General features: G+C 44.4%; 3 protein-coding genes across 3 annotated transcripts in view; 1 reads left to right on the top strand and 2 right to left on the bottom strand.

The window, feature by feature from the left end:
- Positions 1-7,121, bottom strand: part of TULP3 (TUB like protein 3) — a gene marked incomplete at its 5' end in the record, with an annotated part of 32,948 nt that extends 25,827 nt beyond the window's left edge. The window contains one exon of the mRNA XM_082494591.1: positions 7,081-7,121. Within this exon, the coding sequence (XP_082350717.1) occupies positions 7,081-7,121 (41 nt within the window). The remainder of the gene's footprint in view (positions 1-7,080) is intronic.
- A 638-nt stretch (positions 7,122-7,759) lies between these two features.
- On the bottom strand, positions 7,760-10,873 carry RHNO1 (RAD9-HUS1-RAD1 interacting nuclear orphan 1; the record flags this gene model as incomplete). Its single annotated transcript, XM_082483898.1, has 2 exons — positions 7,760-8,443; positions 10,706-10,873. The coding sequence occupies 2 exons, from the start codon at positions 10,871-10,873 to the stop codon at positions 7,760-7,762; spliced, it is 852 nt and encodes a 283-aa protein (XP_082340024.1).
- Positions 10,874-14,252: 3,379 nt separating this feature from the next.
- FOXM1 (forkhead box M1) lies at positions 14,253-21,527 on the top strand (the record flags this gene model as incomplete). The annotated part of the gene is made up of 8 exons (XM_082498718.1): positions 14,253-14,802; positions 15,891-16,039; positions 16,259-16,483; positions 16,906-17,034; positions 17,619-17,663; positions 18,605-18,683; positions 19,124-19,305; positions 20,475-21,527. The coding sequence occupies 8 exons, from the start codon at positions 14,253-14,255 to the stop codon at positions 21,525-21,527; spliced, it is 2,412 nt and encodes an 803-aa protein (XP_082354844.1).
- Positions 21,528-25,120: the final 3,593 nt, after the last annotated feature.

The raw sequence follows: 25,120 nt of genomic DNA, 5'->3' as shown, positions 1-25,120 counted from the left end.
GGCAAAGAGTTGTGGTCAACGGTTTGATGTCCAAGTGGTGACCAGTGGTGAGTGGCATTCCTCAGGGGTTGGTACTGGGACCGGTGCTGTTTAACATCTTTGTAGGCAACATGAACAGGGGGATTGAGTGCACCCTCAGCAAGTTTGCTGACAACACCAAGCTGTGTGGTGCAGTCGACACACTGGAGGGAAAGGATGCCATCCAGAGGGACCTGGAGAGGCTGGAGAGGTGGGCCTGCGCAAACCTCATGAAATTCAACAAGGCCGAGTGCAAGGTCCTGCACATGGGTCGGGGCAATCCCATGCACAAATACAGGCTGGGCAGAGAATGGATTGAGAGCAGCCCTGAGAAGGACTTGGGTGTGTTGGTGGATGAGACGCTCAGCATGAGCCAGCAATACGCGCTCACAGCCCAGAAGGCCAACGGTATCCTAGGCTGCATCAAACGAAGGGTGGTCAGCAGGCTGAAGGAGGTGATTCTGCCCCTCTACTCCGCTCTCATGAGACCCCACCTGGAGCACTGCATCCAGCTCTGGAGTCCTCAGTACAAGAAAGACATGGATCTGTTGGAGCAAGTCCAGAACAGGGCCAAGGAGATCTTTAGAGGGCTGGAGCTGTCCTATGAAGGCAGGCTTGAGAGAGCTGGGGTTGTTCAGCCTGGAGAAGAGAAGTCTCAGGGGATTTCTTATCCACGTGCATAAATATCTGATGGGAAGGTGTAAAGGAGATGAAGCTAGTAGTGCATACTGCCAGGGCAAGAGGCAATGAATGCAAACTAAAACACATGAAATTCTATCCAAACACAAAAAAAAAACCCTTTTACTGGGAGAGCAGTCAAACACTGAAACAGGTAGCCCAGGGAGGTTGTGGAGTTGTTGAATATCTTTGGAGATATTCAAAACCTGACTGGACATTGTCCTGTGCAACCTGCTCCAGCTGACCCTGCTTGAGCAGTGGAGTTGGATCAGATGACCTCAAGAAGCCCTTTCCAACCTCCATGATTCTGTGATTTTGTTCGTTTGGGTTCTGGAGGTCACAAGATAAATGGAGATAGTTTAGAGCCTGAGACTGAAAGAACAAACTAGATGACAATAAAGAATACAGGCTGTAACAAGAAAATGCAACAGGAACACAAGCATCATGAAAAGTTTAAATTCTGAGCTCAGAACTATTTTAACTACTGTACTGCTTACTGTTTCACATGCCATTCAAAAACCGACTAAGTACCAAAGATTAGTTCCTCCTACTTGGAACATGGGAACAGAGCAATGAAAATAAAGCAGCACTCTCTGGACAGAAGCTAGTAGATCTTCTATCTGGACTATACAGAAGAGTGCAAACAAAAGCCTGTGTCATTCTCTACTATACTATACTGGGAGAACAGAAAGTAGATTCTTGTTTTCCTTAGCCAGAAAAGTCTCAAATAATTCATTACAGCATACCTAAAGTGAAGGGAGCATTCTTTTCCTGGAGGAAAGGCCAAGAGAAGCCAGAAATCCACACAGGCCATTAACCACTAAAGCCATCACAGATGCTGGGAGGGTGGCACAGAGGAAGACAACCATAAGAATAAGAATATGCACATAAACTTCTCTTTAAGTGTGTAGCCAAACAGGGGGTTTAAAACTGGGGATTTATTGCAATATTTGTAAGAAAAGGGAGACAAAGAATCTCCTGCCTGGCACATTCCTTCAAGAGTTCATAGCTGGTGACTCCCAGTGATCCTGACATTAACAGGGAAGATAAAAATTCGCAATATAGTTTGAGTAAGGACTTTTCAGCTCTTAAGCACCAATACAACTACAGAATGCTACGCTTCCAAAATCACGTTTATTCAGGTGAATTTCATGAAACTTAGGTTTCTGTTAAGGAAAAGAAAGAGACATCTATTCCATAAGCATAACACCACCTTTTCCTCTCAGCTACACACTCCAAATCCCCAAAGTAATTTCATTTATAGGAATTGCTCTACCCAAGGAAAGAGCAAAGCAAGATTCACAGGGACTTAGAATTCTGACTCCTATGATCTTCTGTTTGTGAATTATTAAACCTTGCCTGTCACCTTTGTTGATGTCATACTCCATTACAACATGAAACCAGTGAAATGTAAAGCAGTTGCTATTCTCCTAGCAACAGTCAGCAGTTAAATAGCACAGAGTATGCTTAACCCAGACAAGATAACAAAATTCAAAGTTCCCTCAAAATAAGCATTATCACACTTTATGCCACGAATTGCACTTGTTTTACAGTCTTTCAAACTTAAAATGAGGGAAGGAACATAAATGAAGTTTTCTGAAGTGAAACACTAGAACTGATTGTGGACTTTTAGTCCCAGTCCATTTTTTTTTTATTTTTAAAATATCAAAAGAGGAAGCCATTAAAGAGATACAAACAGCAAAATTTAATTTCCATCCCAAACTAGGTGACTCTGCAAGATACCACTGCTAGATTTAGACTCTGGTTCTTTTTCGCCTCAGATTTCACTCAAGAATGCTAAATGGGAAAGGAGTACAGAAGTGGCCACAGGCTTCTATAATAATAACACAGGCAGTTACAGTTCTAACATCCCACAGAATATACGTTTTAAACAATACTAGGAGTAAGTAGTAGTAGTCTAAGACAACAGCTCTAGGCATATCAGCAAAACCACTTAGAAGAGAATTCATCCCATGACCCAATTACAACACAACAGTTTTCTTTTGGAGATCACCCAACTGTGCCTCAGTGACAAAACAAGGGTCTGGAGCTACCCTAGCAAAAGTCTGATTGCAGGAAGTTTTTTATACGTACAAAGTCATAATTATGTTGAAATCAGGGCACCTGTCCCTCCTACAGATACCATACCAACAGTGGTTAAAAAAAAAAAAGGGAAAAAAAAAAGCAGAAGAGAAAAATAATGGTTGTCTATAAAGAGGGGACATCAATAACCTAAATTCTAAATTGTAAGAGATAGGAGAAAACTTATTAGAAACTGAAGATCCAGTTGAAACAAGGTTCAACTTTAAGACTGCTCTTTCATTGTTCTAACAATTGCAGTTACCAGATGCATTTCAAGTTGTACTTGGAAAGTTTAGTGACAGCTGTAACAGTGTTCCTACTTTTTCTCTGTTGCCACTGCTGTCTACATCATTGGAAGTGAGGTGACGTGCTGGTTTTGGCTGGGGTAGTTAATTTCTTCATACTACCAAGTGTGGGGCTGTGTTTTGGATTTGTGCTGGAAATGGTGTTGATAATACAGGGATGTTTTAGTTATTGCTGAGCAGTGCTTAGACAGAGTCAAGGCCTCTTCTGCTCCACGCATCGCCCGGCCAGTGAGGAGGCTGGGAGTGCACAAAAATCTGGGAGAAGACATGGCTGGGACAATTGACCAAAAAGCTATTCCATGCCATATGACGTCACAGTCAGCATATAAAGCTGGGGGAAGAAGGAAAGGGGGAACGTTTGGAGTTACGGTGTTTGTCTTCCCAAGTAACCATTTCACGTGATGGAGCCCTGCTTTCCTGGAGATGGCTGAACACCTGCCTGCCCATGGGACGTACTGAATTAATTCCTTGTTTTGCTTTGCTTGCATGTGCGGCTTTTGCTTTACTTATTAAATTATCTTTATCTCAACCCATGAGTTTTTCCTCACTTTCTCTCTTCTGATTCTCTCCCCCATCCCACTGGGGGGAGTGAGCAAGAAGCTGTGTGGGGCTTAGTTGCTGGCTGGGGTTAAACCACAACAGGTGATTCCATCTTCATTCACACTGACAGCAGCAGCATCAAATTGCAGCCACAAAAGGTTTTCTTTTCTTTTGAAACTGTACTCCTAGGAGTACAACTCAACCACATTTATAAAATATTTACAGATTTGTCTCATTTTGGACAGATTTCTTGGTTATAATGTTCAGGCTTGAAAAGGATGAAACAAACAAGATATTAAGGCAATTCTCTTTTATCTAAGGATAAGATTTGCAGAATTATAAATCCTGGGATTTACAAAACAGTGTTTGTTAATTTCAAGAAGGTGACCCACGGCCAAATAAAAATACCCAAGAACTAACAGAGACGCTGATAGACTTTTAAAAGGAAATTTAAACTTCTCTGGATAACAAATATAGCTAAAATCATTAGCAAAGCATTTTGTCTTTTTTTCCCCAAAATTATAATTAAGGTGCATTTATACAAAAATCTCGAGCCCAGTAGCCACCATGATTCCTGACACCTCAAGTACACTAAAGTTTTTCATATATGGAATGAGCAGCAATAGATGAAATTACTTTCGAACCTTTTTCAGTCCATTGGCTCAATTTGAAAATTGAGCTTATTGACAACAGGCCCTTTTTCTTCATCAATTTTTAGAAGACACTGAGGAAGTATCCCAGAGTTCCTGAGTTCACAAACTGAAAACCACTAACTCATGCATGTCTAGACACCCAAGAAGCATCCAAATTATGGGAGGGACCATTGTAATTGACACCCAGTTTTGTAGTCTCTGTAGACTCAGTCAAGATTTTAGTACCTTGAAAATCATGTTCTTTATACATGACATTTGCAAGTCAGAAGCTGAAGCATATTTGGAAGGTAGCATGTGGGAAGTTTTAAATATTCCTGTATACTGTTTAATTATTGTGCAAAGAGGTGAAATTCAGTCTCCAAGACTCTAAACTACATGCTACCGTAAGAACCAAATTCCCTTCTCAATATTTTAAAAACTTACAATGATTTAAAGTGACTTTTATCTGAATGTTTCTACTGTATTCAACATTAAATTCATGTTGTCTCAACATGGACTTTCCCAAATGAAAACAGGAGGTATAGCACTTATCAAAACCATGAAACAGCACTATCAACATTATTTTCTAAAGCATTAAGATAGTTGTGCCATGTCTACCTGAAAGTCAATCAAACTTTAAAATGAAATTGAGCAATTTCAGCTGCAGCTACCTCAAATGGAAGATAGTGTCAGTGGACAAGTGATAAGTTAACACAACACCATAGTTTCAAGGGACAGCCTGTTTCAGCGATGGCCTAAAGCCAAGATAAAGCCAAGACCTCAGCTATCTATCCATCACCAAGTATCCCACAGCACATTTACAAAACAACATGCATTTATTTTTCGCTTGTTCCTTCCATCTCTGTCCACCAGAAATAAAACATTTTTGATATCATAATGTGCAATTTACATATTGTTCAATAATAAAGGTATTCCACCTCAGGAGAAAAAAAAAAAAGGAAAAAAAGCACTGCCAACTGGTTCTCAGGTACAGCTTTTTTAAACTTTACAGAGCCCTTCTTCTATAAGATGGTAGGTGGTATCTTCATTGATACAAACTGCCAGTTTTTATGTATCACATTTACTTTTTCTATACAACCCCATTTGGACAACTAACAATTATTTTACCAAACAAGAGCTTTAATGACTAAATTAGTGATTTATGGATAACTTTACTATTCTTTTCTCATGAAAAGATGATCCTTCTTAAGAATACAGTCTTTCATCTTTCTGCAATTTATTATAGTGCTGTTGATTGTTCTAAGTTCAGAATCAGACTCCTAAAAATAATAGGCCTTAAGGGTCTATTTTAAAACTACATACTTTTATTTCAGCTCATATATTCTAGTTTTCTTACTTTAACCATGGAGACTAAGAAAGTTAAGGAAACGGATTGTTTGTTTAATAAACTGGGGGTGGGAGGGAAGCAGCTATCACATGAAGTGCCATAACTGTTAGGCACCCATAAAAGTATGCAAACCAAGTTTCTTAGCAGAAAGAAATTATGCCAGCACAATTTTTATCAGAAAAGCTGTATAATTTCCTGTAGCTTCAACTCTGTCAAACTTAAACGTCTCATATCTATGCAAGGAAATTTACGTGCATCTGGTTATCAGTTTTTCAAAAATTGTCTCCAGAATTGGTATACAAACCTCAGCCTTTAAGGTCTGGACAAAGAAGCAATCTTCTAATGTTTCACGGTGTATTTGGTGGACCCAAGTGATAACAGGATCCCTTCTAACTCTATTGCCTCTTTTCACCCTCAACTAAAATTACCAAGTGTATGTCATAAATAAATACTGTTTCTCTTCTACACCGCGTTCATTATAATTCAACTACTAAAAGTTTAGGTTTCTCTCTTTACTTGCCTTTCCTTTCTCTGTCCAGACATCAGAGGCACAAAAAGATATTTTTCTCCCGTGTTTCTACAATCACGCTAATTATGTCAAACCCCATTTTCACTGCCCGCCTGCATCCTCACATTTAATTTCAAATAATTTTGCTTTTGAGCTATTCAAGCGCCACAGGCGTAATCTCTTTCCAAAATCTCTCCTCCGAAGTTCACAGTTGCTTCTCCTATCACATCACTTGAGTTCCTTTCAGTTATTCCTCTCCTTCCCTTGCCAACGGCATGCGGATTGAGTTACCGTATGCCCCCAAGAGCTTCATCAGGAACGGAAGAGCAAAGGAACACTGCAAGAACGCTTCACAGCAACGCCTAGAAACAAGCAGGCCGGACCGAGACCCCGCGGAACCACTTTAGTTTACAAGTATTTAGATGATGCGTTAATATATAACCTCGAAGAGTCAAGCACGTAAAATACAGCCGGGTTGTACGCGGCTGTTCCGCGCCTGCTAGAAGCGGATGTTGTCAGGGGCGCCGTCGCCACAGCGCCCGGCCAAGCAGCTGCGACGTTGCCACGCGGGTACTGGCCCCGCCGCGCGGGGGCTGTTAAGCAGCCGCGGTGACGGCTCACAGCCGCCGGCGGCTCCGCCCGCCCAGGCCCCACTGCGGCCGCTCAACCCGCCACGGGGCGCTTCGGCGGCCGGGGGCGCCGCTCCTGGTACGATGCGAGGCAGAGCTGAGGGCAGCGCCCGGCAGCCCCAGCCCAGGGCGGTTTTGCTCGCGGAGTCGCCGCCTCCCCGAAAGCGCGCCCGCCCGACGAAAGGTGGAACTGGACCGGGAAACGCCGCACCCGGCCGCCCTCACGGAGGTGCGGGGCCGAGCCGCACATAGCCCCGCAGCACAGCGGGGCCCTGGCCGGGCACTCGCGCGGTGCCACCACCCCACCCCACCGGGCCAGGCCGAGTCGGACCCCTCTCACCTGCCGCCGGCGAGGCCGCCCCGGCCCCTCGCGGTCTCCATCCTCAGCCCCGCCGTTGCTATGCGGCCTCAGCCGCCGCGCCCGGCCCCGGCGTTGCTATGGGGCCCCGGCCGCCACGCCCAACCCCGGCCCCGCCGCTACCCTTGGCAACGGAACTCGGTACTGAAGCGCGGCGCCATTGGCCTGAGGCGCAGCACGCGGCACGCCCATTGGCCAGTTCGCCCCTCAGGGGGGAGGGACGAGTCCCGCACATGCGCAGGAGGAGGGCCGCTTGCGGTGGGCGGGAGCCCCGTCCCGTCCGCCTTTCCGTGCACACCACCGGGCTGAGGCGGGGGGGGGTGGGTCTCTCCCGCCAGCAGCGCCGGGTCGGGGCCGAGGGGCGCTCTCTGGGGCGGCCGGGGCCAGGCCATGCTGCTCCTGCCCCTCCACCTCCTGCGGGGTTGGGGTAACAGCCCCTACAAGACGGCAGGTAGATTGGAAAGCTCTGTTCAGAGCCACCCCGTTCCCCAAGGAAGCCCGGCCCAACGTACTCCCACCCCCAAGAAGACGTGTCCCGTCCCCCCCGCGTGCTTTTGCGGTGTTTCTCAGGAGGATCAGCCAGCCGCAGCTCAAGGCTTAGCTTAAATTGTCGCCCCTCTTCATCCTCAGAAGTAACATTGTCTATTTGCACGTAACCAAGTTACTGCTCCCACCAGGTCGGCCGTTGGCCTGTTTCCTTAGAGAGCTCGGTGTTCGTCTTCACCAGTATGTCAGCAGCGCTCAGCTTCCCTCTCTCCCGCAGGTATTTCATCAGATGAGGCCGCCGTCTCCAAGTAACCTTTACTCCATACTCATGCTCGGGAGTATCTGTAACCAGTACCGCTGCTGACTCCCCTTTCCCACAGGGGTCCATACCGAATGCCAGCTCTTTTTCTGGATCCCAGGCATGGCTACTTCTTTGTGGCAGAGTGCTGCTGCATCTCCAGTTCCTTATGGAAGGTGTTTGTGGAGTCTCTACATCTGGTGGACTAAAGACTTCTGGCTCCACAGGCTGGGGAGTAGGTAACAAAGGACTTTCTCTGCCGTTCTCTGGGCTGTTCACCTGGATGTTGGCTTTTGCTGCTGTCCCTTTCTTGGGCTGGCTGTGAGAGTGCTGTGTGTTCTTCCTTGAACGATTCGGACTATCTGAGGGCTGAACTGCATATCCTTCTGGATTCTCAAAAATTAAAGGAGGAAATTTGCAGGCTATAGCTCTTCGACAGGCTCCTCCTGCCTGAAGCCAACTGTGGTTGGCATCCTGATTCTGGGGTCTGTGAGGACCACAATGCTTTTTCTTGCATGTTTGCAACACCACTGACTTAGTTGTTTCAAATTGTGGGCACACCTGAAGGGAAAGACATATTAATAAAAACAACAACAACAAAACAACGCAAATACAATTTTCTCCAGACAAAGGAATGCCAACCTGATTCTACTCCCTCACCTATCCCATCTTTTTTCAGCGTGTTCATTAAGTGAGTAATCTGATCTGCAGCAAAGCAAATCAGTCACTAACCAAGCTGCTAAGCAAGGAGATACCTCTGAACTTCAATGTCACATTCTGCCAGTCTTCTCTGAAAAGGATCGGGGTGCAAGTGAGGTATTCTCTGACAACTTCCAAAGCACTCAAGATCTGCATTTTAAAGAAAAGTCTTAACTGGTGTCTACTCCTGTAACCCCTGCAGCTTTAAAACAGTTCAGAGCTGGATCCTGTTTTTTTCTGTGCCTTATAACTCTGAATAGATTCAGTGAACTACATCCTCAGTCTCCCTGAACAGGTAGAGGTTGAACTGAGAGCAATAAGGAATGGTTTAAAGGATGCCCACTTAGCTCCATCACCTTGTTATGTTAATAAGGCTTTCAGAATATTCCCCCAAAACATCTTTACTTTGAAACATAGTTAATGTCTGTATTCCAGAGTAATAGATCACCCAAAAGCCACTTTTAAATTGGCTTTTGATAGAAGATGCTCAAAGCTCAACCATCTATATTTCTTTGAAAGATTCTGGACTTCTACTCAAAACTTGAAAATCTTTCTATTACGGTATCTTTATCTTCCTGGGTATCAATAAAAAGAGCCAGGGTTCTGTTTCTTGCAATTTTCTTTCCCTGAGAGCACACCAAACTTGGTTCTAACTACGATAACTACAGATACCTTTCAGCATTCATAAGTTATGACATAGTCCCTCAATAAACTAAGTCCAATTTAATTAAGCATAGTGATTGTCCACTGTACAGCTGAACTGTTTGAATGCAAAGCCTTTGTGCAGGAAAAGAGAGAAATGATTCCCTGATAATTGTATCCTGGCAGATACTTAAAAGAATTTATGTGAACTTTGAGGATATGGCTTCCTGGCTTCTGAGAACATGTAAGGTAGGCTTTACCAGTGTGGAAGCCTAGCAGTCAAGAAGGTATAAAAAAAAAAAAACAACAAACAACTTAGATAAACTCAAGAACAGAGGAGCAGAAAACCAGTTGCCACTGAAACAAGTTGACAAAACTCTGCAGAAGATGCTTCAAGAATTTACAAACCTACCAGGCTTTTCAAATGGAAAAATATCTAACAGTTTCTGCACTGATTAGCTTCAAACAAATTTTAGAATCATTGGATGTTTGGAATCAAAGAGCTAAGTACTGGTGTGGATATTTCCACCTCTTCCAAACACAAAGAATGTTTTTTCACAGCAGTTATTTTACTTAATGTTTCTGAAGCCATAGAGCTAACTGCCTCAAGCATATAAAAAAATTGTGGAAAAAAGTGGAAAAAAGTGGATATGTTCTACTGCAAGGTTAAGGTATCACAAAAATAACTCCAGGTCACCAGGAATAATGTAATGTTTCATGCAGGTTTCAAGTCACACTTCCTGAGCCTGCTTTGTGAAGAGCAGAGAGTCAAGCAGCAATAGTGCTTAAACAGAGCTCCCCTAGGTGATGACTATTGTTGTATAGGAACAGTCCGTCTTTGCAGCACCCATTTGCTTGAAAAAAATAAAAAGCGTTACATTACATGATATAAGGAGTATCTTAGGAAACTGCAAATAGTCCCTGGAATATTTTTTCAGACCAGAAAAGGAGCTCATCAGAAGACTGATATGGAGAGAAGCTATTCAAAACACAGAGAATGGAAAAGAGGGCAGGTTAGAACAAATAATCCTGAAGTGAAAGCCTATTTTCTTTAAATATAGCAGTGTCAGGTTTAAATAAAAAATCTAGTACTTTAACATGTAACATTTAGAGTTCAGCAGTTATTTCAAGCAGCTAGCCAATAAAAAATTCCCCCTAACATTTATTATGTTCAGGGTTTTCCATTGCCGTAGAAAACAGCATTTTCCTGATGAGAATTAATTTTTCAGAAGACAAATAGTCATATTAATCAGTACACGTTGCACACAGCTTTATGCCTTCAAATAACCGAGACCTTAGTAGTTGTAGTTAGAACGTGAAGCAACTCAAAAGCATTTATTTATGCTTTAGGTGGCTATAATGAATTCAGGTCTGCGCTACTAATTTTCGGTGTCCAGGACAGATAGCTTTTCGTTGAGACATACGGGAGAAACTTGAAAACCGTTGCTGGGGGATGCAGGGGGAAAGATAATCTATACCAACCCAGGCAGCAGAGGTGTTCTGGTCTACGGGTTTTGTAGGAACACGTCTTGGATTCTCGGCCGAAGGTAGCGGAGTTTCATAGCAATGGACGGGTCCCTCTCGCGGCCTCTCAAGGAATATCAGCTCTGCCTTCCTGGCCTTGTGGGTACATTTCTTTTTCGGAGGCATCAAAAGATATGGTAAAACCTCTTAGAAACCTCATGATGCTTGCTAGCGCCAATTGGAGAAAGAGGAACGCACCCCAAGGAGATGCTAAATCGCTCTCAAATCTGTAGAAGGCAAGTAAATGGACTTGAAGACAAACTCGTTTGGAAAGCTCAGATCTAGTTTTTAACTAAAGTAAAAAAGTTATGCAACAGAACAGTGTACACACCTCTATGCAGACCTGTTCCTACCAGTATTTTTTTAAATTTCTGTTGAATTTCAGGTAGATTTAGAAATGCATAGCGACATGGATAAATGCTCCAAAGCTTCATGAAAGCCGATAGACATTGGGGGAGACAGAGACACAAACAAAATAAGTGCCCCAGCTGCAAAAAGTGTTCTGGACTGCCCTTTGGGCAAGACTCCCCATTACTGGAAAAAGTTAGTTTCTTACGAAAATACATATTTTAAATACACAAGTCAGGCAAAGTCAAATAGGCATTTTTCTTCATAAAAATACTTTAGAAATAGTTTGAAAGATATCCATCTGTGATAAGGCCTGACTAAAATACTGAAATACAGAACTTGGTCACTGAAATCTTAAGGAAATTCAAACCACTGGGAGAGAAGAAAAAAAAATGGAATGGGAGCAGTTGACCTACTGAACCATCTATGTCAAGTCAGCCGTCAAAAAAAAATTAAATAAATCATTTCTTCACATTAGCTCAATATCTAGTCTAGTCACAGACAAAGAATGGTTTAGGAATTGAAAATCAGAAAAACCTGGTTTCTTTTTTTCAATTTAACCCGTAAAAGTGGTTTGTAATGTTGAGATATATTGTAGGGCCAAGATAAGCAGAAACCTTTCAATTTCTAGTTGCTAACTACCTATACTTTTTAGTTTCAGCAATTGTTAAGTTTTTAAATACAAAACATACTTGACACTTCCCCCCCGTATTCTACATATCTTGCATGCTTTTTTTCCCTTTTTTTTTTTAAACCGAATGAATTAGCTTTAATTGAAATGACATTGAATTTTAATTTTCCATTCACAAACGGATTAGCGCAGACGCGGAATTTTAAAGAGAATATTTTCTAAAGAAACACATTCTCTTACCAAACACGCATGACCGTGGCAGCCTGACGCGCTGCCTCCTCGGGGAGCCCCGCGAGCTCCCCTGGCCAGACACACGCGTTACACGGCGAAACTCCACGGCTCGTCGCCAAGGATCACCCGAGGCCGCCGGCCGGTGCCCGGGAACGCGGCGGAGCTCCTCGCCCGAGGCCGTGCGGCTGACAGAAGCTCCCGGGGCTGCCGTCCAGAGGCAGGGCCCGCGCCTCAAGCGCCACCTGAATAAACTCCCCGAGGAGGGGTAATGCTATCCCGGCGACCGGGACCGGGACCGGGACCGGGACCGGGACCGGGACCGGGACCGGGACCGGGACCGGGACCGGGACCGGGACCGGGACCGGGACCGGGACCGGGACCGGGACCGGGACCGGGACCGGCGCAACCCCACCTGCGCCTGAGCAACCCCAACGCTTCTCGGCCTACGGGTACATCCGTAACCCCCGCCGCCGCAGCCGATTGGCCCGATGTGCCCCGCCCCCTGCCACACCTCATTGGCCCAGCCCGACACGTGATGCCAACGAGTCTCCGGGCGCCAAATTCAAACCGGGAAACGATCTCTCTGAGGAGCGGTGGTGGAGTCCGGAAGCGCTGGAGTTGCCGCCTCCCTCCGTACCCCCCGTACTCCCCGGCCGGCCGGGGGAGGTGGTGCGTCGCGACCTGCCCCGGGCATCTGCCCCCGCTGCAGCCTCCCGCTCCTCGGTGCCTCCCCGCGGGGGCTGGAGGCGGGAGGCAGGGGCCCGGCAACCAGTGAGAGCCGCCCTGAGAGCGTCTGGCGACTGGGAGAGGGAGACGCCTAGGCCCGGGCTGGGGCGGAGGGCCCCGGTAAGAGCAGACGGACTCACCGGTGAGAGCGGTAGGGCTGGGGTGGGAGTGGGTGAAGAAGGAGCTGGGAGACCTTTAACGCTCCCCATGTTACCAACCCCGGGCCACGCGTACACAGGGTTTCTCCTGGGCCTCTGTTGGTGGTAGCAGCCCGAGGCCTTCTTAGGGAGTGGTTTGCTCCTGTAGAGAGTGGAACCTTTAGAGGCTGCCTAAAGGTTGCTCTTCTGCCGTTGTCTTACGGGCATCTCTCTTTAAGAGAGCGGAGCGGATCGCCAAGAGCCATGTGTGTGCCTGGGTGCTGCAACCCTGTGTGGTGCTGAACGCTTCTATTGGTGGCATCCAGCTGCTGGGAATTCCCCGGTCGAAGAGCTCTCTGTTACCTGCATGTAGGGCTTCAACTTAGGTTTTTTTACCTGCTGGACCCTTTCTGGTTTGTGTCGATGTAGGTGATTCCTACTGACAATTCTCTTGTTTACGAGCTGGCCCAGTCCAATCTGCCAATGCAAAAGGCCTCTCTTTTTGCTGCTTGCTTCTATTCTGCCAGCCATCCCAAATGATAAACAATAAGTACAACTTGTGTATTCTTGTTCCAGTATAGTTTTCTGAAAGAGACAGCCTCCACCTAGTTCTTGAATGGCACAATATTTATGAGTGGTGTTCTCAGAAGGGACATCTGCGTCTTACCCTGAAAGCAGTACCTCTGAATTTTATCTCCTCTGCTCTGTAATCTAGACTGTCTGTTGTCCAAAAGTTTGACATTTAAATTGTATGCTGCCCAATGATGAATTTATCTGGTTCTTGACAAATATACAAAAGGAATAACTAAAGCATTTACTTTACATTTATTTTAAAGCACCTAACTTCTGCTGCATTTATTGTGTACCTTTATAGGGTTCAGAACAATCTCTGCTTCCCAGATCTTAAACCATCTGTTAAATTCCTTTTTCTCTCAGGTCACATGCTCTGCTGATTACAGCAATTAGATATAAGAATAGAGACTGTTATTTCTATGTTCTAGCTTCTCTCCCCTCCAGCTTGCTGACTGATGCTGCAACTTAAGTTGCTTTACAGCTGTGTCTCCCTTTCTGTAAAGCACATATATATACTTTCTTCATTATTACATACACTATGGCTCCCAACTTGTGATGCAAGTTATCTACTCTGCAAATGTCTCTCATGTCCTGCTTACACAAGATGTGAATAAAGGAGATACAGTACTATTTGCTAATAGCCTCATCAACATTATTAAATGCTTTCATTTTTTTTTATTTTCCTTCCTTGTTTCTGGCTTTGTAGCAGTTGCTGAGAATGTGTGCTCTGTGGGGGGCACGTGGTGATTTGTGGCACCTTTCCTAGCTGTTCCTGCCCTCTGCACTCCTATGTTGTATCTTTTGTTTTGCAGGATTTGTTCTTGTCCCTTTGAATGGAGAGTGACTGTGCAGACCAATAATGAGGACCAGCCCTCGCAGGCCCTTAATTCTCAAAAGACGAAAACTGACCCTCCCACAGAAGGATACATCTAGTACTTCAACAAGAGATGAGAACAGTGGTCAGAATGAAAAGACTCCTAAGCAGGAGCAGAGCCAACAGGACCAACACAACGGCCAACACAGAGACAAAATGGACCGTGGCATGCAGAAATTCCCAGCAGGAATAAAGATAATTGACCATCCTACAATGCCCAACACACAAGTGGTGGCCATCCCTACAAATGCTGATATCCAGAGCATCATAGAGGCACTGACAGCAAAAGGAAAAGAATGTGGCAGCAACGGGCCCAACAAGTTCATTCTCATTAGCAGTGGGGGCACGTCCCGTTCAGCAGGTCAAACACCATCGCAGTGTCTCCCATCACAGAAGAAACCCAGTGCAGCAACCAAGGCTGCAGATGGTCAAGAAAGAGAGAAGAATGTTACGCAGACACCTGGTCTTGCAGGAGGAACAACACCCTGGCATTCAGGAATTGATCCTGTGGTTGGACAGGAACAGGAGAGCAAGAGTATGTAATCTTTACCCTTTGTTTTGTGCTGACAGATAGACAAAAAGATGTGAAATGGGCCAATGAGTGTAGTGCTTGGGTATCAGTATGCAGTAATGCAAACTTTTTTGTTAATCATGAAATAGCTATTGATTTGATTCTAAGAATCTACACAGCTATGCATATGTAGAGAAATCTGAAGGATCTTAGTGGATACACTTTTGGTGGAAGAAACAGTATGTAACGGTGTACAGCAAAGCAAAATTTTAGTGCTGGGGAAAAAAGAAGGGCTGCCTTGAGGAAATCAAGCCTAGAAGAACAAAAGACTAAGTTTCATTTAGCAAAAGGGTTATGGCTGAATTCGAGACTAATGTAGAATACCCTAGTCACTGACCAAACATGGGCCAAGAGCTTTGAAAATGAGGTGATTCCCATCCTTTAATAACTAAGTGGCAAGTCTGTTTTCTCCTTGGCTGTCTCATGATGCTGCTGAATAAATGTTACAAGTGGGATGGATTTTACTTTGAAGCATTGTTCAGATCAAATTTGTATTTGCAACTTAAAATAACTATGTAGCTTTTGGGCTGTAGTAAATCTTACTCCACAGTATAGTACTGTCTGACAGGAACCCATAAACAGCGGCAATAGCTGCATTGCTACAACCAGCCTCACCAGATATAACAAAACTGTGCTAGTTTTCATTGCTGCAGTTCAAAAACCTGGAAACATCTAAGCTTCTGACTTGGGTCTTTCAGTTGGGGTTTTTCACCACCTTCTATGGCCTCTACTTACTAGATTCATCCTTTAGCTAAAAATACTTGAATTCTTGAAGTGCTGTATCAACATTGTCGTATTTTGGTTGAGAGAAGTAGTCTGGTTTGAATTTTTTTAAGGCTGCAGGTCTTTTCAGGAATTGAGCAGATTAATGTGAAATCAGGAATTGAAGGCTGAATTAATTCCATAAGAAACATTAGCATTATAATACCATCTTGTCCCTATCTTGAGACAGGGATACCTCTTAGAAGTGTGCCTTCTATTTGGCACTTGAGATGAAGGGGGAAGAGGTTTACTTGTGAGTAAGCAGAGCTATGGGCTTGTTATTCCAACAGGCAGCGGTGAGACAATGAGCTCTGTGTTGGACAATAGTCTCACTAACATCCAGTGGCTGGGGAAGATGAGATCTGATGGGCTAAGTCCCTGTTCTGTGAAGCAAGACACAGAGAAAGAGAACCAGATGCCTCTGCGGGAAAGAATCAAGGTAAGTAGGAGAAGACAACAAAGCATATGCTAAAACTTTTGGTAGGGAAGTAATCCATGTGGATCAGAAGACTTGCAAGAATAAAGCATTACCATCTCTAAGTAACCTGAGTTTTACCTTTACTGATTTGAATAGCAGAACCTGGAGGACCCGTGGGTGTTCCATGGCCCTTCTTGTCAACTTTGTGAGTGCTCACCTGTCATTCCTTCTGCCTCTCAGACTGAAGAAGATTCTGCTGCTGCTGCTGCTGCTATTCCTACCACTGCCACTGCATCCTCCTCGTGGCAGGATTCAGTATCAGAACGACCTCCTTACTCTTACATGGCCATGATCCAGTTTGCCATCAACAGCACTGAGAAGAAGCGTATGACTCTGAAGGACATCTATACCTGGATTGAGGATCACTTCCCATATTTTAAACATGTGGCTAAGCCAGGTTGGAAGGTAACAAGCAGGCCCACAAGTTGCTGTGGGCCACAGGGTGATATTCCTGTAATCCTTCTGGATGAAAATGAAAAGTTATTCCCCAGCCTGCAGAGCAAGATGGAAATTAATTTAAGCACCCCACCTCAAATATTCTCTCATTCCGGAAGTTCCCTGTTCCACTTCTTCCACTCCTTTTATCATTCTGCTCAGGCAAGGTGATGGGTTGTTTGGTCACTGAAGTAAGAATAGGGATCTCAAGAGTAAATAGAATAAAAGACTGATGACAGGGTTGGCTGGGTATGCAGTGAATATGAAGATCCATGTTGTCTGTGCTTTGGGATGTAATTCATCTTCCAGTGCAGTCAGGTCTGAGGTAGGCCTTGCCGTGCTGATAACAAAACTACTGCTTCTCAACCTCCTCCTCACTCCTTTCTCCCCAGAACTCCATTCGGCACAACCTGTCACTTCATGATATGTTTGTCCGTGAGACATCTGCTAATGGTAAAATCTCATTCTGGACTATTCACCCTGATGCAAATCGTTGCCTAACATTGGACCAGGTGTTTAAGGTAGGTGCTAATGCAAAGAAAAATGGGACAGGCTATCCAGTTCCTAAATGCCACACTAGCCAGATGCACCTGATTTTAACAGGAAAGTTAAGCTTATTTGATATCGGCCTTTTTGTAGAAGTTGGATTCAGTCACTTCTCTTGACTAATAGACAAACTCTGTATTTGAAAGAAAAGGTGTTGTGGCTGTGCATATGAACTGGAGCTTCTGTGGGGTGCATTTATTCTTCAGGTGGTGTGCCAAATGTAATAGTGAGCTTGTTCAACCTCTTTCCATGGGCCTGATTCAAATTCCTAGTGAGAACCATTCCACTGAAGTTGACCAGGAGTTCCTACGCTGTTTGATTAGACAGGAGGAAATTGCTGTATCCCAGCTACATATTCTAGGAAGTACCATTCTGTGGCAGAAACAGAGCTTGTGAGTCTGGTATAGACATGTTTAGGCTCTTCTGTGTTTGCTGCAGTGGGTGGGCAGATTGACTCTTGTTTGCTCAGATTCTACAAGGTTAAAACGTCCCATTTGTTCTCCCTTTGGTTGTTAACTTCATCTTATTTTCCTCCCTCCCAATGCCTTGCTGCCACCAGCCGCTGGACTTGGGGTCACCAACATCGCCTGAGCACTCTGAATCAGTAAGACTTGCCCTCTAGCTCGGGGCTTGGGCTTCCATTCTCCTCTTGCCAGTCACTGGAAGGAAAGGACAAGAGGCTCGGGGAGGGGTACTGGGTCGCTGCTGCACCTAGTCATACAGCTCCATGTACATCCTTTTTGGGGAAAGGAGTTGAACAAAAGGTTAATTGCCCTCAGATGATATGCTCTCTCTGCAGCTGGTAGAGCTGTACAGCTTTGAGTGACTAGAAGTCTCTTGCTGAAGTAGGCTGCAATGGACACTGATAGCCTTCAGAGAACAAGCCAGAGAGAGATTTCTGGTAAAATCTTCATCTCCCTGGCAGCAGTCCCAATCTGTCCTGGGACTCGGATCTAGAGAGAATAGGATCTCTCTGTGCTTCTTTTTCATTTTGGAACCCAGCAGCATTGTGACTCTCGGAAGGATAAACCTGTTTGCTGTCTGTCTTGCATTCAGCAGTTTTAACAATGACAGATCTGAAAGTGCCCAGTCAAACACTTTTCCGTCATGGCTACACCCCTGGCCTTCTTTCCATCTGCTTAGACTTCTTATTCCTCTGTTAACTCTGCTATTCCACTTGAACATCGATCTGGTCTATAGTTTGTATAGAGATCCAATATACAATAAAGCTATCATATTCACCTTCCCTCAAACACTGAGGACACCAAACTCAAGTCACTTCTGCAGTAGAATCTGCAGCCAGAGCAGATCTGTCATGCCATCTCTTTTTCTACACAGCTTTGAGATGGCATGGCTGCAAAACAGCAAGTGGCAGAGACAGAGCCAGTATGAATGCTGGGTGCTAACAGCTGCTCTCTCTATATTAGTGCAGTACAGGCTTCTGGATTTGCAGTTCTGAATGAGACAGCGGAATAAAGATGGATTTTTCTCTTTAAATCTCTTTCTTTTCTCCTTCTCCTCTTTCTTGTATCGCAATGACTGCAGCAGCAAAAGCGACATCTTCCAGATCCCCAGAAGAACACGGGAAGCAACAGCAGCAGCAAAACTGAACCCCAGAATGCACGTGAGTGTCTACATCAGCCTAGGCCAAAGAGAATCAGTCCCATAAATCTGGAGTACTCTCCCAGATTCCCTTAGGAATAAAAGTGAAAATTGTTATCCAGATTGGCCAGCTTTTAGGCTTCCTACTGTCACATTTGGAGCTGAAGGCAGTATTGCTGTGTCTGAGAAAGGATGTGAAGGGGAGGTGGAGAGGACTGGGTGCTCAAATGGAGTGAGAGGAGAGCCTGCCCCAACTTGTGGGCTAGGATCTGTATGAAGGACTCTCTTCTTGTTCCTCAGGCCTTCGGGCTTGGGATTTGTGTCCTTAAAATTAGCAGAGACCCTGTCTCCAATTGGATGTTTATTTTGGGACATTTAGAAGGACTTCCTGTTAGATGCCAGGTTTTCAAGAGGTAGTAGAGGAAGGCAAGAGACTATCAAGTCCATTCTTTTTCCTTCCAGGCCGAAAGATGAAACCTTTGCTTCCTCGCATCAACTCCTACCTGGTTCCGATCCAGTTTCCTTTGAGTCAGCCTCTTGTCTTGCAGCCTCCTGTGAAGGTTCCTCTATCCATGGCACAGGGAGCATCGCTCAACAGCTCAGAGACTTTCCGGAGCAATAAGCGTGTGCGTATTGCTCCAAAGGTTGGTTTCTGGTTTTTTTGAAGTTTTTTTTTTGGTTGGTTGGTTCTTCTTTTTTTTCTGGGGTGGGGTAGGTGTGGAAGTTGTTTGTTTGTTTTTTGTTTATTTGAGTATTTTCTTGGTTTTTTTCTTTTCTATAGCTCTTACCTTCTAGGGACCCTGTTTTTCATATGGTCCCTTTGTGCATCTTTACTAGGTGCTCTGAAATTTTAAGCTCATATTAAGGAACTAGCCAGTGACACTCCTTGCTGTCCTTTTCTGTCTTTATGGTGACTGTTACCTGCTAGTTGACTTTCTATAAGGATGTTACTGTAATTCACTGGGGGGGGCTCTATGCATTGGTCAAGACAATTTTTCTTAACTGCTTGGATGTGAAGAAATAAGAATGGGAGAAATGTTTTTTTTCTGCCCTTAAAACATTTAGATTTTTGATAGCTCTGAAGAGGCACGTATCATAGGAAACTTCTGAAAGAGCATTTATTTGTATGTAGTCTCTTCCCAGAGGTTTTCAGTATCTGCTGCTTGCTAATTCTGTGGAGTACTCAGTTATTCTGGGCTCAAGCAAAACTGCTATTAAAACAGGTCTTTCTCTTGGCATCTCATTGACTGCTCTTGGACACTTAGACATTATAAAACTTTAACTTCTTCCCTCCTGTCTAACTATAATCCTATTTTCCTTTGTGCGTCTGTTGCTTTATGTTCTCTCCTGCTATGATTTATCTTTCCTCTGTGCTCTTTCTTTTGATAACCTCATTTTTTTTTTTCCCTTTCTTTTCCTTGGTTTCTGGGAAAGCTGTCCTCATTCATTTTGTTATTTCACACGTAGATAGCTTAAGGAGGAATCAAGGGGGTTACACTTTTCCAGAAATATTCAGCTGTCCTTCTGCCTGTACTCCTAGAAGTTGCTCACAGCAGAAGTGCTCTGAAGGGCATGACTTCCAGTCACTTTGCTAAAATCCTTCCCATGTGATCTGTAGGCTTCTTTGTATCTACTTCACACAGAGATCAAACTCTTATCTGTTGTTATAGTTAATTCTTTCTGAAGATTCTCCTCTTACCCGTTATGCTGTCCTTAAGTGCCAGTCTTTCTTTTCTTCCTTCCACTATCATTTGGATTTTGGGTGAGTTAGATCCTTGTTTACTGACTGCATATCATTTGTGTTTCTTTGTAGATGTCACTCTCTACAGAAGAGTCATCCTCTTTACCCATGGCTGCTGTCAAGGAGGAGAGTCAGTGTGATGAAGGTTTATTTTCCCCAACCCATTCCCTAAAAGAGGGCAGCTCCCAGCCTGATGAAGAATCTGTTTCTTTCCCTGAGGGCATCTGTATAAAGGAGGAAGAATGCTCCCAACTGAATGACTGGCTGTCCCCATTTGCTTCAACCCTAACGGTAAAGGAAGAGCCAGGCTTGTTCCTCTCAGTCTCATCCACAAAGGAGAAGAAACAATTCACCATACTGAAGTCGCCATCTAAGAGTGCTTCTGACACATTAGTTATAAAGAGGCGGGAAAGGCGGGAAATGGGCAGATCCAGAAGGAAACAACACCTAGCACTGCCTTGCTCAGAAGAGCCTGTCCTTGTTTTGCCAGAAAGCAATGGCTTTGACCCTTTCCGATCAGGGGCAGACCGCCCCTTCCTGCAGGAAAACCAACCTCCTGAGAATGTATCACAGCTCAGCTGCTCTCAGGGGGAAGAGGGGCCCTTTAAAACCCCAGTCAAGGAGATGTTCAGCAAATTGCCAGTTTCTTCCACTCCCAGCAAAGTCTTGGCAACTACTACCCCCCCACTAGGGGGCCTTGACTCATGGAAGTCTGCATCTTTAGCCAAGGACACTCAGGAGCTGGACTTCAGTCCAGTGAGAACCCTTCAGTTGCCGTTCACACCCATCCAGGAGAACCAGGACTTGCTGGGTTTTAACAGCACACCCCTTAAGAATCCTCTCTTTGAGTCCCCTCGGGAACTGCTCAATACAGAATCCAGTGATGTGCTGCATGTCCCCCTCACGAGCTCTCCAGCCTTTATTCATGAGTATACTAAGCAATCTTCTGTTGAATTGCCAACCTCTGGCTTTACTGAAAACCGGTCACTCATGGAGGGCCTGATTCTGGACACCATGAATGACAGTCTGAGCAAAATCCTTCTAGATATCAGCTTTCCTGGTCTTGAGGATGAAAACTTGGGAACAGACATTAGTTCGTCTCAGCTCATACCTGAACTGAAGTAAACTGGCCTGAGGACTGAATTTGACTTGTTCTGATATTACAGAAAGCACTCTACTTTATGAAATTTGTTCATGTAGTCTAGGAAGACTGTCTGCTTTTGACTAATTCCCGCATCCGTGGGAACAGAGGGCATTATTGACTCCTGCTAAGCTGGGAGACAGGCCCATTGGCTGCTATAAGCTCCCTTTATAAGCTGCAATAGACTTTATGTGGAACAAGATAGAACCTCTCTGACCTCGTGCTGGTGATGGGAGTCCCTGGAGAGAGGTCATCAAGAGAACATCTAGGTAGTCCCTGAATGCCATTTGCTACTCAAGCTATCAGAGGAAATGAATGGACCCATCAGTTATGTACAATAGGAAAGAGCCTGAGAACCTCCTCCTAGCTTTGCCCTTACTTCCTTTTACTTTGTTCTCCTATTACTTAGTATCCTCTGTGTAGTTTTAATGGCTGTAAATACTGTACATTCCTTAAATTAGCCCTTAATTATAATAATTTTATTCTTGTAGGGTTATGGGAATATTTGGGCTGGTAAGGGGCTTGACTTAGAGTGTTGTCGATATATTTCACATCTGTATGTTTCTGTCCTAGATGAGAGCCCAAAATACTTTCTTTTTCTTTTGTTTTTTTCTTCTTTGACTTCAGAAACACATTGCTTTAAGCTGTTCTGAAGGTTGCTGGGGCAAAGATCTGAAAAGTCACCCATATGTGACTCAAGTCAAAATGAAACAGGTTGTTATCTGGATTGCAGCATAAAATCTTGGTTTGGCTTCTTTTTCCCAGGCTGGAATGGAGAGCTTGGATTAAATTGTATAGTTCTTCTGTTTCCAGAGTCCTATTATTAGGTACTTAGAGGACTAGGTAGGGTCACTGTTGCAGTAAGACGGGCTTCTATTGAATGGTTAAAACTGCCCTGATCACAATCATCAGTTGAACATAAAAAAGAACCTATAAAGAGAATGCTGATATTTATACTGAAAAGTGACGTCTGGAAACACAAGGTATGCTTTTCTAGGTGCAATAGGACAACTCATCCCATTTCTCTAGAATCCATGTCAAGAGGAGATTGCCATGGAAAAGACCCGATCCTTCTGCTTACAGACAAATGATGGCTCATATATCTACCTACTCAGTAATACTTGTCTGTGTTCCCACAGAAGCTTTCTCTTCACTGCTTTTGCTCTTAGCAGCACGCTCAGGCTGGGTCAACAACCAATTTTTGCTTGACCTCTCCCCAGCTGGGGAAAAAACCAAGGAAAGCCAGGTGAAATATAAACAGACTTAATAGAGTAAGATTACATAATTAACATTAATAGCACTAAAGAACCAATATTGATCCTGATACCAATACAGAATATGCAAAGATTATACTCAGCCAATTATATCAGTAGGAAGCTGTGCACTCAGCAGTGGACAGTAAACATGGGACACTGCAAACGCTATGGCTTCAGGAGGAAGGGAAGGCCTCAGGGGTCCAGCACTGGGGCAAGAAGTTCTCAGGATTGCAGCCCTCAAGGAAGAGAGCGATCTTTGCAGCAAACTTTCTAATTTATATTGAATGTGATGTTGATGGTATGAAATAATCCTTCTGGCCAGCTTGGATCAAGTGCTCAGGTCTTGCTCTTCCTCATCCCTGCACCTGGCAAGCTCGAAAACACTGAGAACTTGAAATCCACACACCATAGCTGACTACAAAGTAAATATTTTCACAAATTCAGACATTAGATTCTTCTAAAAGTGCAATTTTCCCAAGTATTAGAAGAGAAATTAGTTCCATGTCACTCAAACCAGGACAAGGACTGTTGGGTACCAGTAGCCTCTGCGGTGCATTTTATTTAGGATTGATTTGCCAATATTGCCTGTGAGGGCAGGATGTCTTGATTCCTTCTTCTCTGCAAATGCCCTCTAGTAAGGAGTTCATGTTCTCCAGTCTGGATTGAAATCATCATTCTCTGATCAGGAAATTGTGGGGCTGCAGAATCGTGGGGCTGCAGAAGAGGCCCACTTTGTGGTTCGTGGCATACTTTCTGCTAGTACATGTTACACAGCTGTCAACATTCTACTTGGGTTTCTCAAGATATCCTAGCTCCCTTTCATGTCACTTCTTGTTCCTGAAAGGCTGCATGCACACAACTGCCATCCAAGAGCCAGCTAACTAAGGATCATATCTTCAACAAATTATGAAATGCTCTTGTCCTTGGGATGATGGGATGGTGTCAATTCCAGGTGGGTGATCCTCTGCTGTTTCTGTCAGCTGAGGTGCTTTGATGGCCGCGTCACATTATATTTTGAACATAGTAGTGCCAAAGACTAGTTTTCCCTCCTGCTAAGTATTCCAGTGGGAGCCCTGCTAGAGGGCAGTTAGATCAAAAAATCCTGTTAAGCAGTCCTACACACTGCTCCCACAGCATATTTCCCAGTGTGTTGCCCAGCCTAATTCAAAGCCCCACTTAGTGAGGATTTCATCACAACCCTCAGGAAGACTACTTTAATTCTCTCCGTCTGTAAGCGTCTGCCTGATATTCTGCCTGGATCCTTTCCTTAATTTCATCCTGTTACATTCATCACTGTAAAGTTGTCCAATAAACTATAAAGCCATCACACCAGTGTCTGAGTGACTGCAGCCAGCTTGCTGAAAATTGTAAGTCTTGGTTTCTTCTGTCCTTTCCCTGCTGGTATCTATGTCACTATTTATGGGAATGAGCTGTTGCAGCACGTAGACTACTGTGAATAGAAGTTGTCTGAGTGTGGAAGTCACGGATATTTGCATCTTCAGCAGTAGGAAGTTTTACATCTCTGTTGTCACAAAGGAAGAAGGACACTTGCTCTTAATATCCCAGGCCTAGCGCACAGAAGATCTGTAAAACTAAATGTGATCAGGTGTTGGAAGGCAGATAAGCATGGCATGGGGCAGAGAAGCAGGGAGCTGCACTTCTAATTGCTCAGCAAACCAGCTGTTTGGAGGATGTCAGATTAAATTGGCAGTTTGTTGCTGGAGGTCATTGCTTAGCTATCCTATATTTGAGCAATCGGACTGTTCAAGGGTGCCATTGCTCAGGAGTGAAGTGACAGACAAGTAAGACAGATGGAACTCAAGCACTTCGTACTTTTGGGCAACTGCTAGAGGCATATGCAGTGAGGTCATAGTTGGAACAGTGGAAGCAGGGCTGCAGAGTAGGAATATTATATTTCAAAAATGTTTGTCATGAACCAAAGGCTAGAACAACAAGATGATGCATCTGTCAGGCAGAAGTAAAACATTGCACGAGAAACAAAACCAAAGGTATTATTTTGGATCACAGAGAGCCAATTATTGAACATGAGGTACATGGACAGAGCAGGGAGTTGATTGATCAGGACAGAAATTCTTCTGCAGTCAGGTTGGATGTGTAGTAGAGAACTTCTTGAGCACAAGCCCATCATTCTCTCCATTATGCAAAAGCATATGTTCAGTGCTCAGAGCTGAGCACTGATATCTCTGTCAGCCTCTGTTCTGGAGGAATTAGCTGAGTCAAAGAAATACAGAGAAGTAAACCCACCTGAGACCAGAACACTCTGAACTCTTTCCCTTTGGACAGATACAGCTTCCAAACAG

Source organism: Vanellus vanellus (genome assembly GCF_965231255.1).
Source record: "Vanellus vanellus genome assembly, chromosome: 1".
NCBI classification, from domain to species: domain Eukaryota; kingdom Metazoa; phylum Chordata; class Aves; order Charadriiformes; family Charadriidae; genus Vanellus; species Vanellus vanellus.
This window is presented reverse-complemented; position numbering and strand designations above follow the sequence as displayed.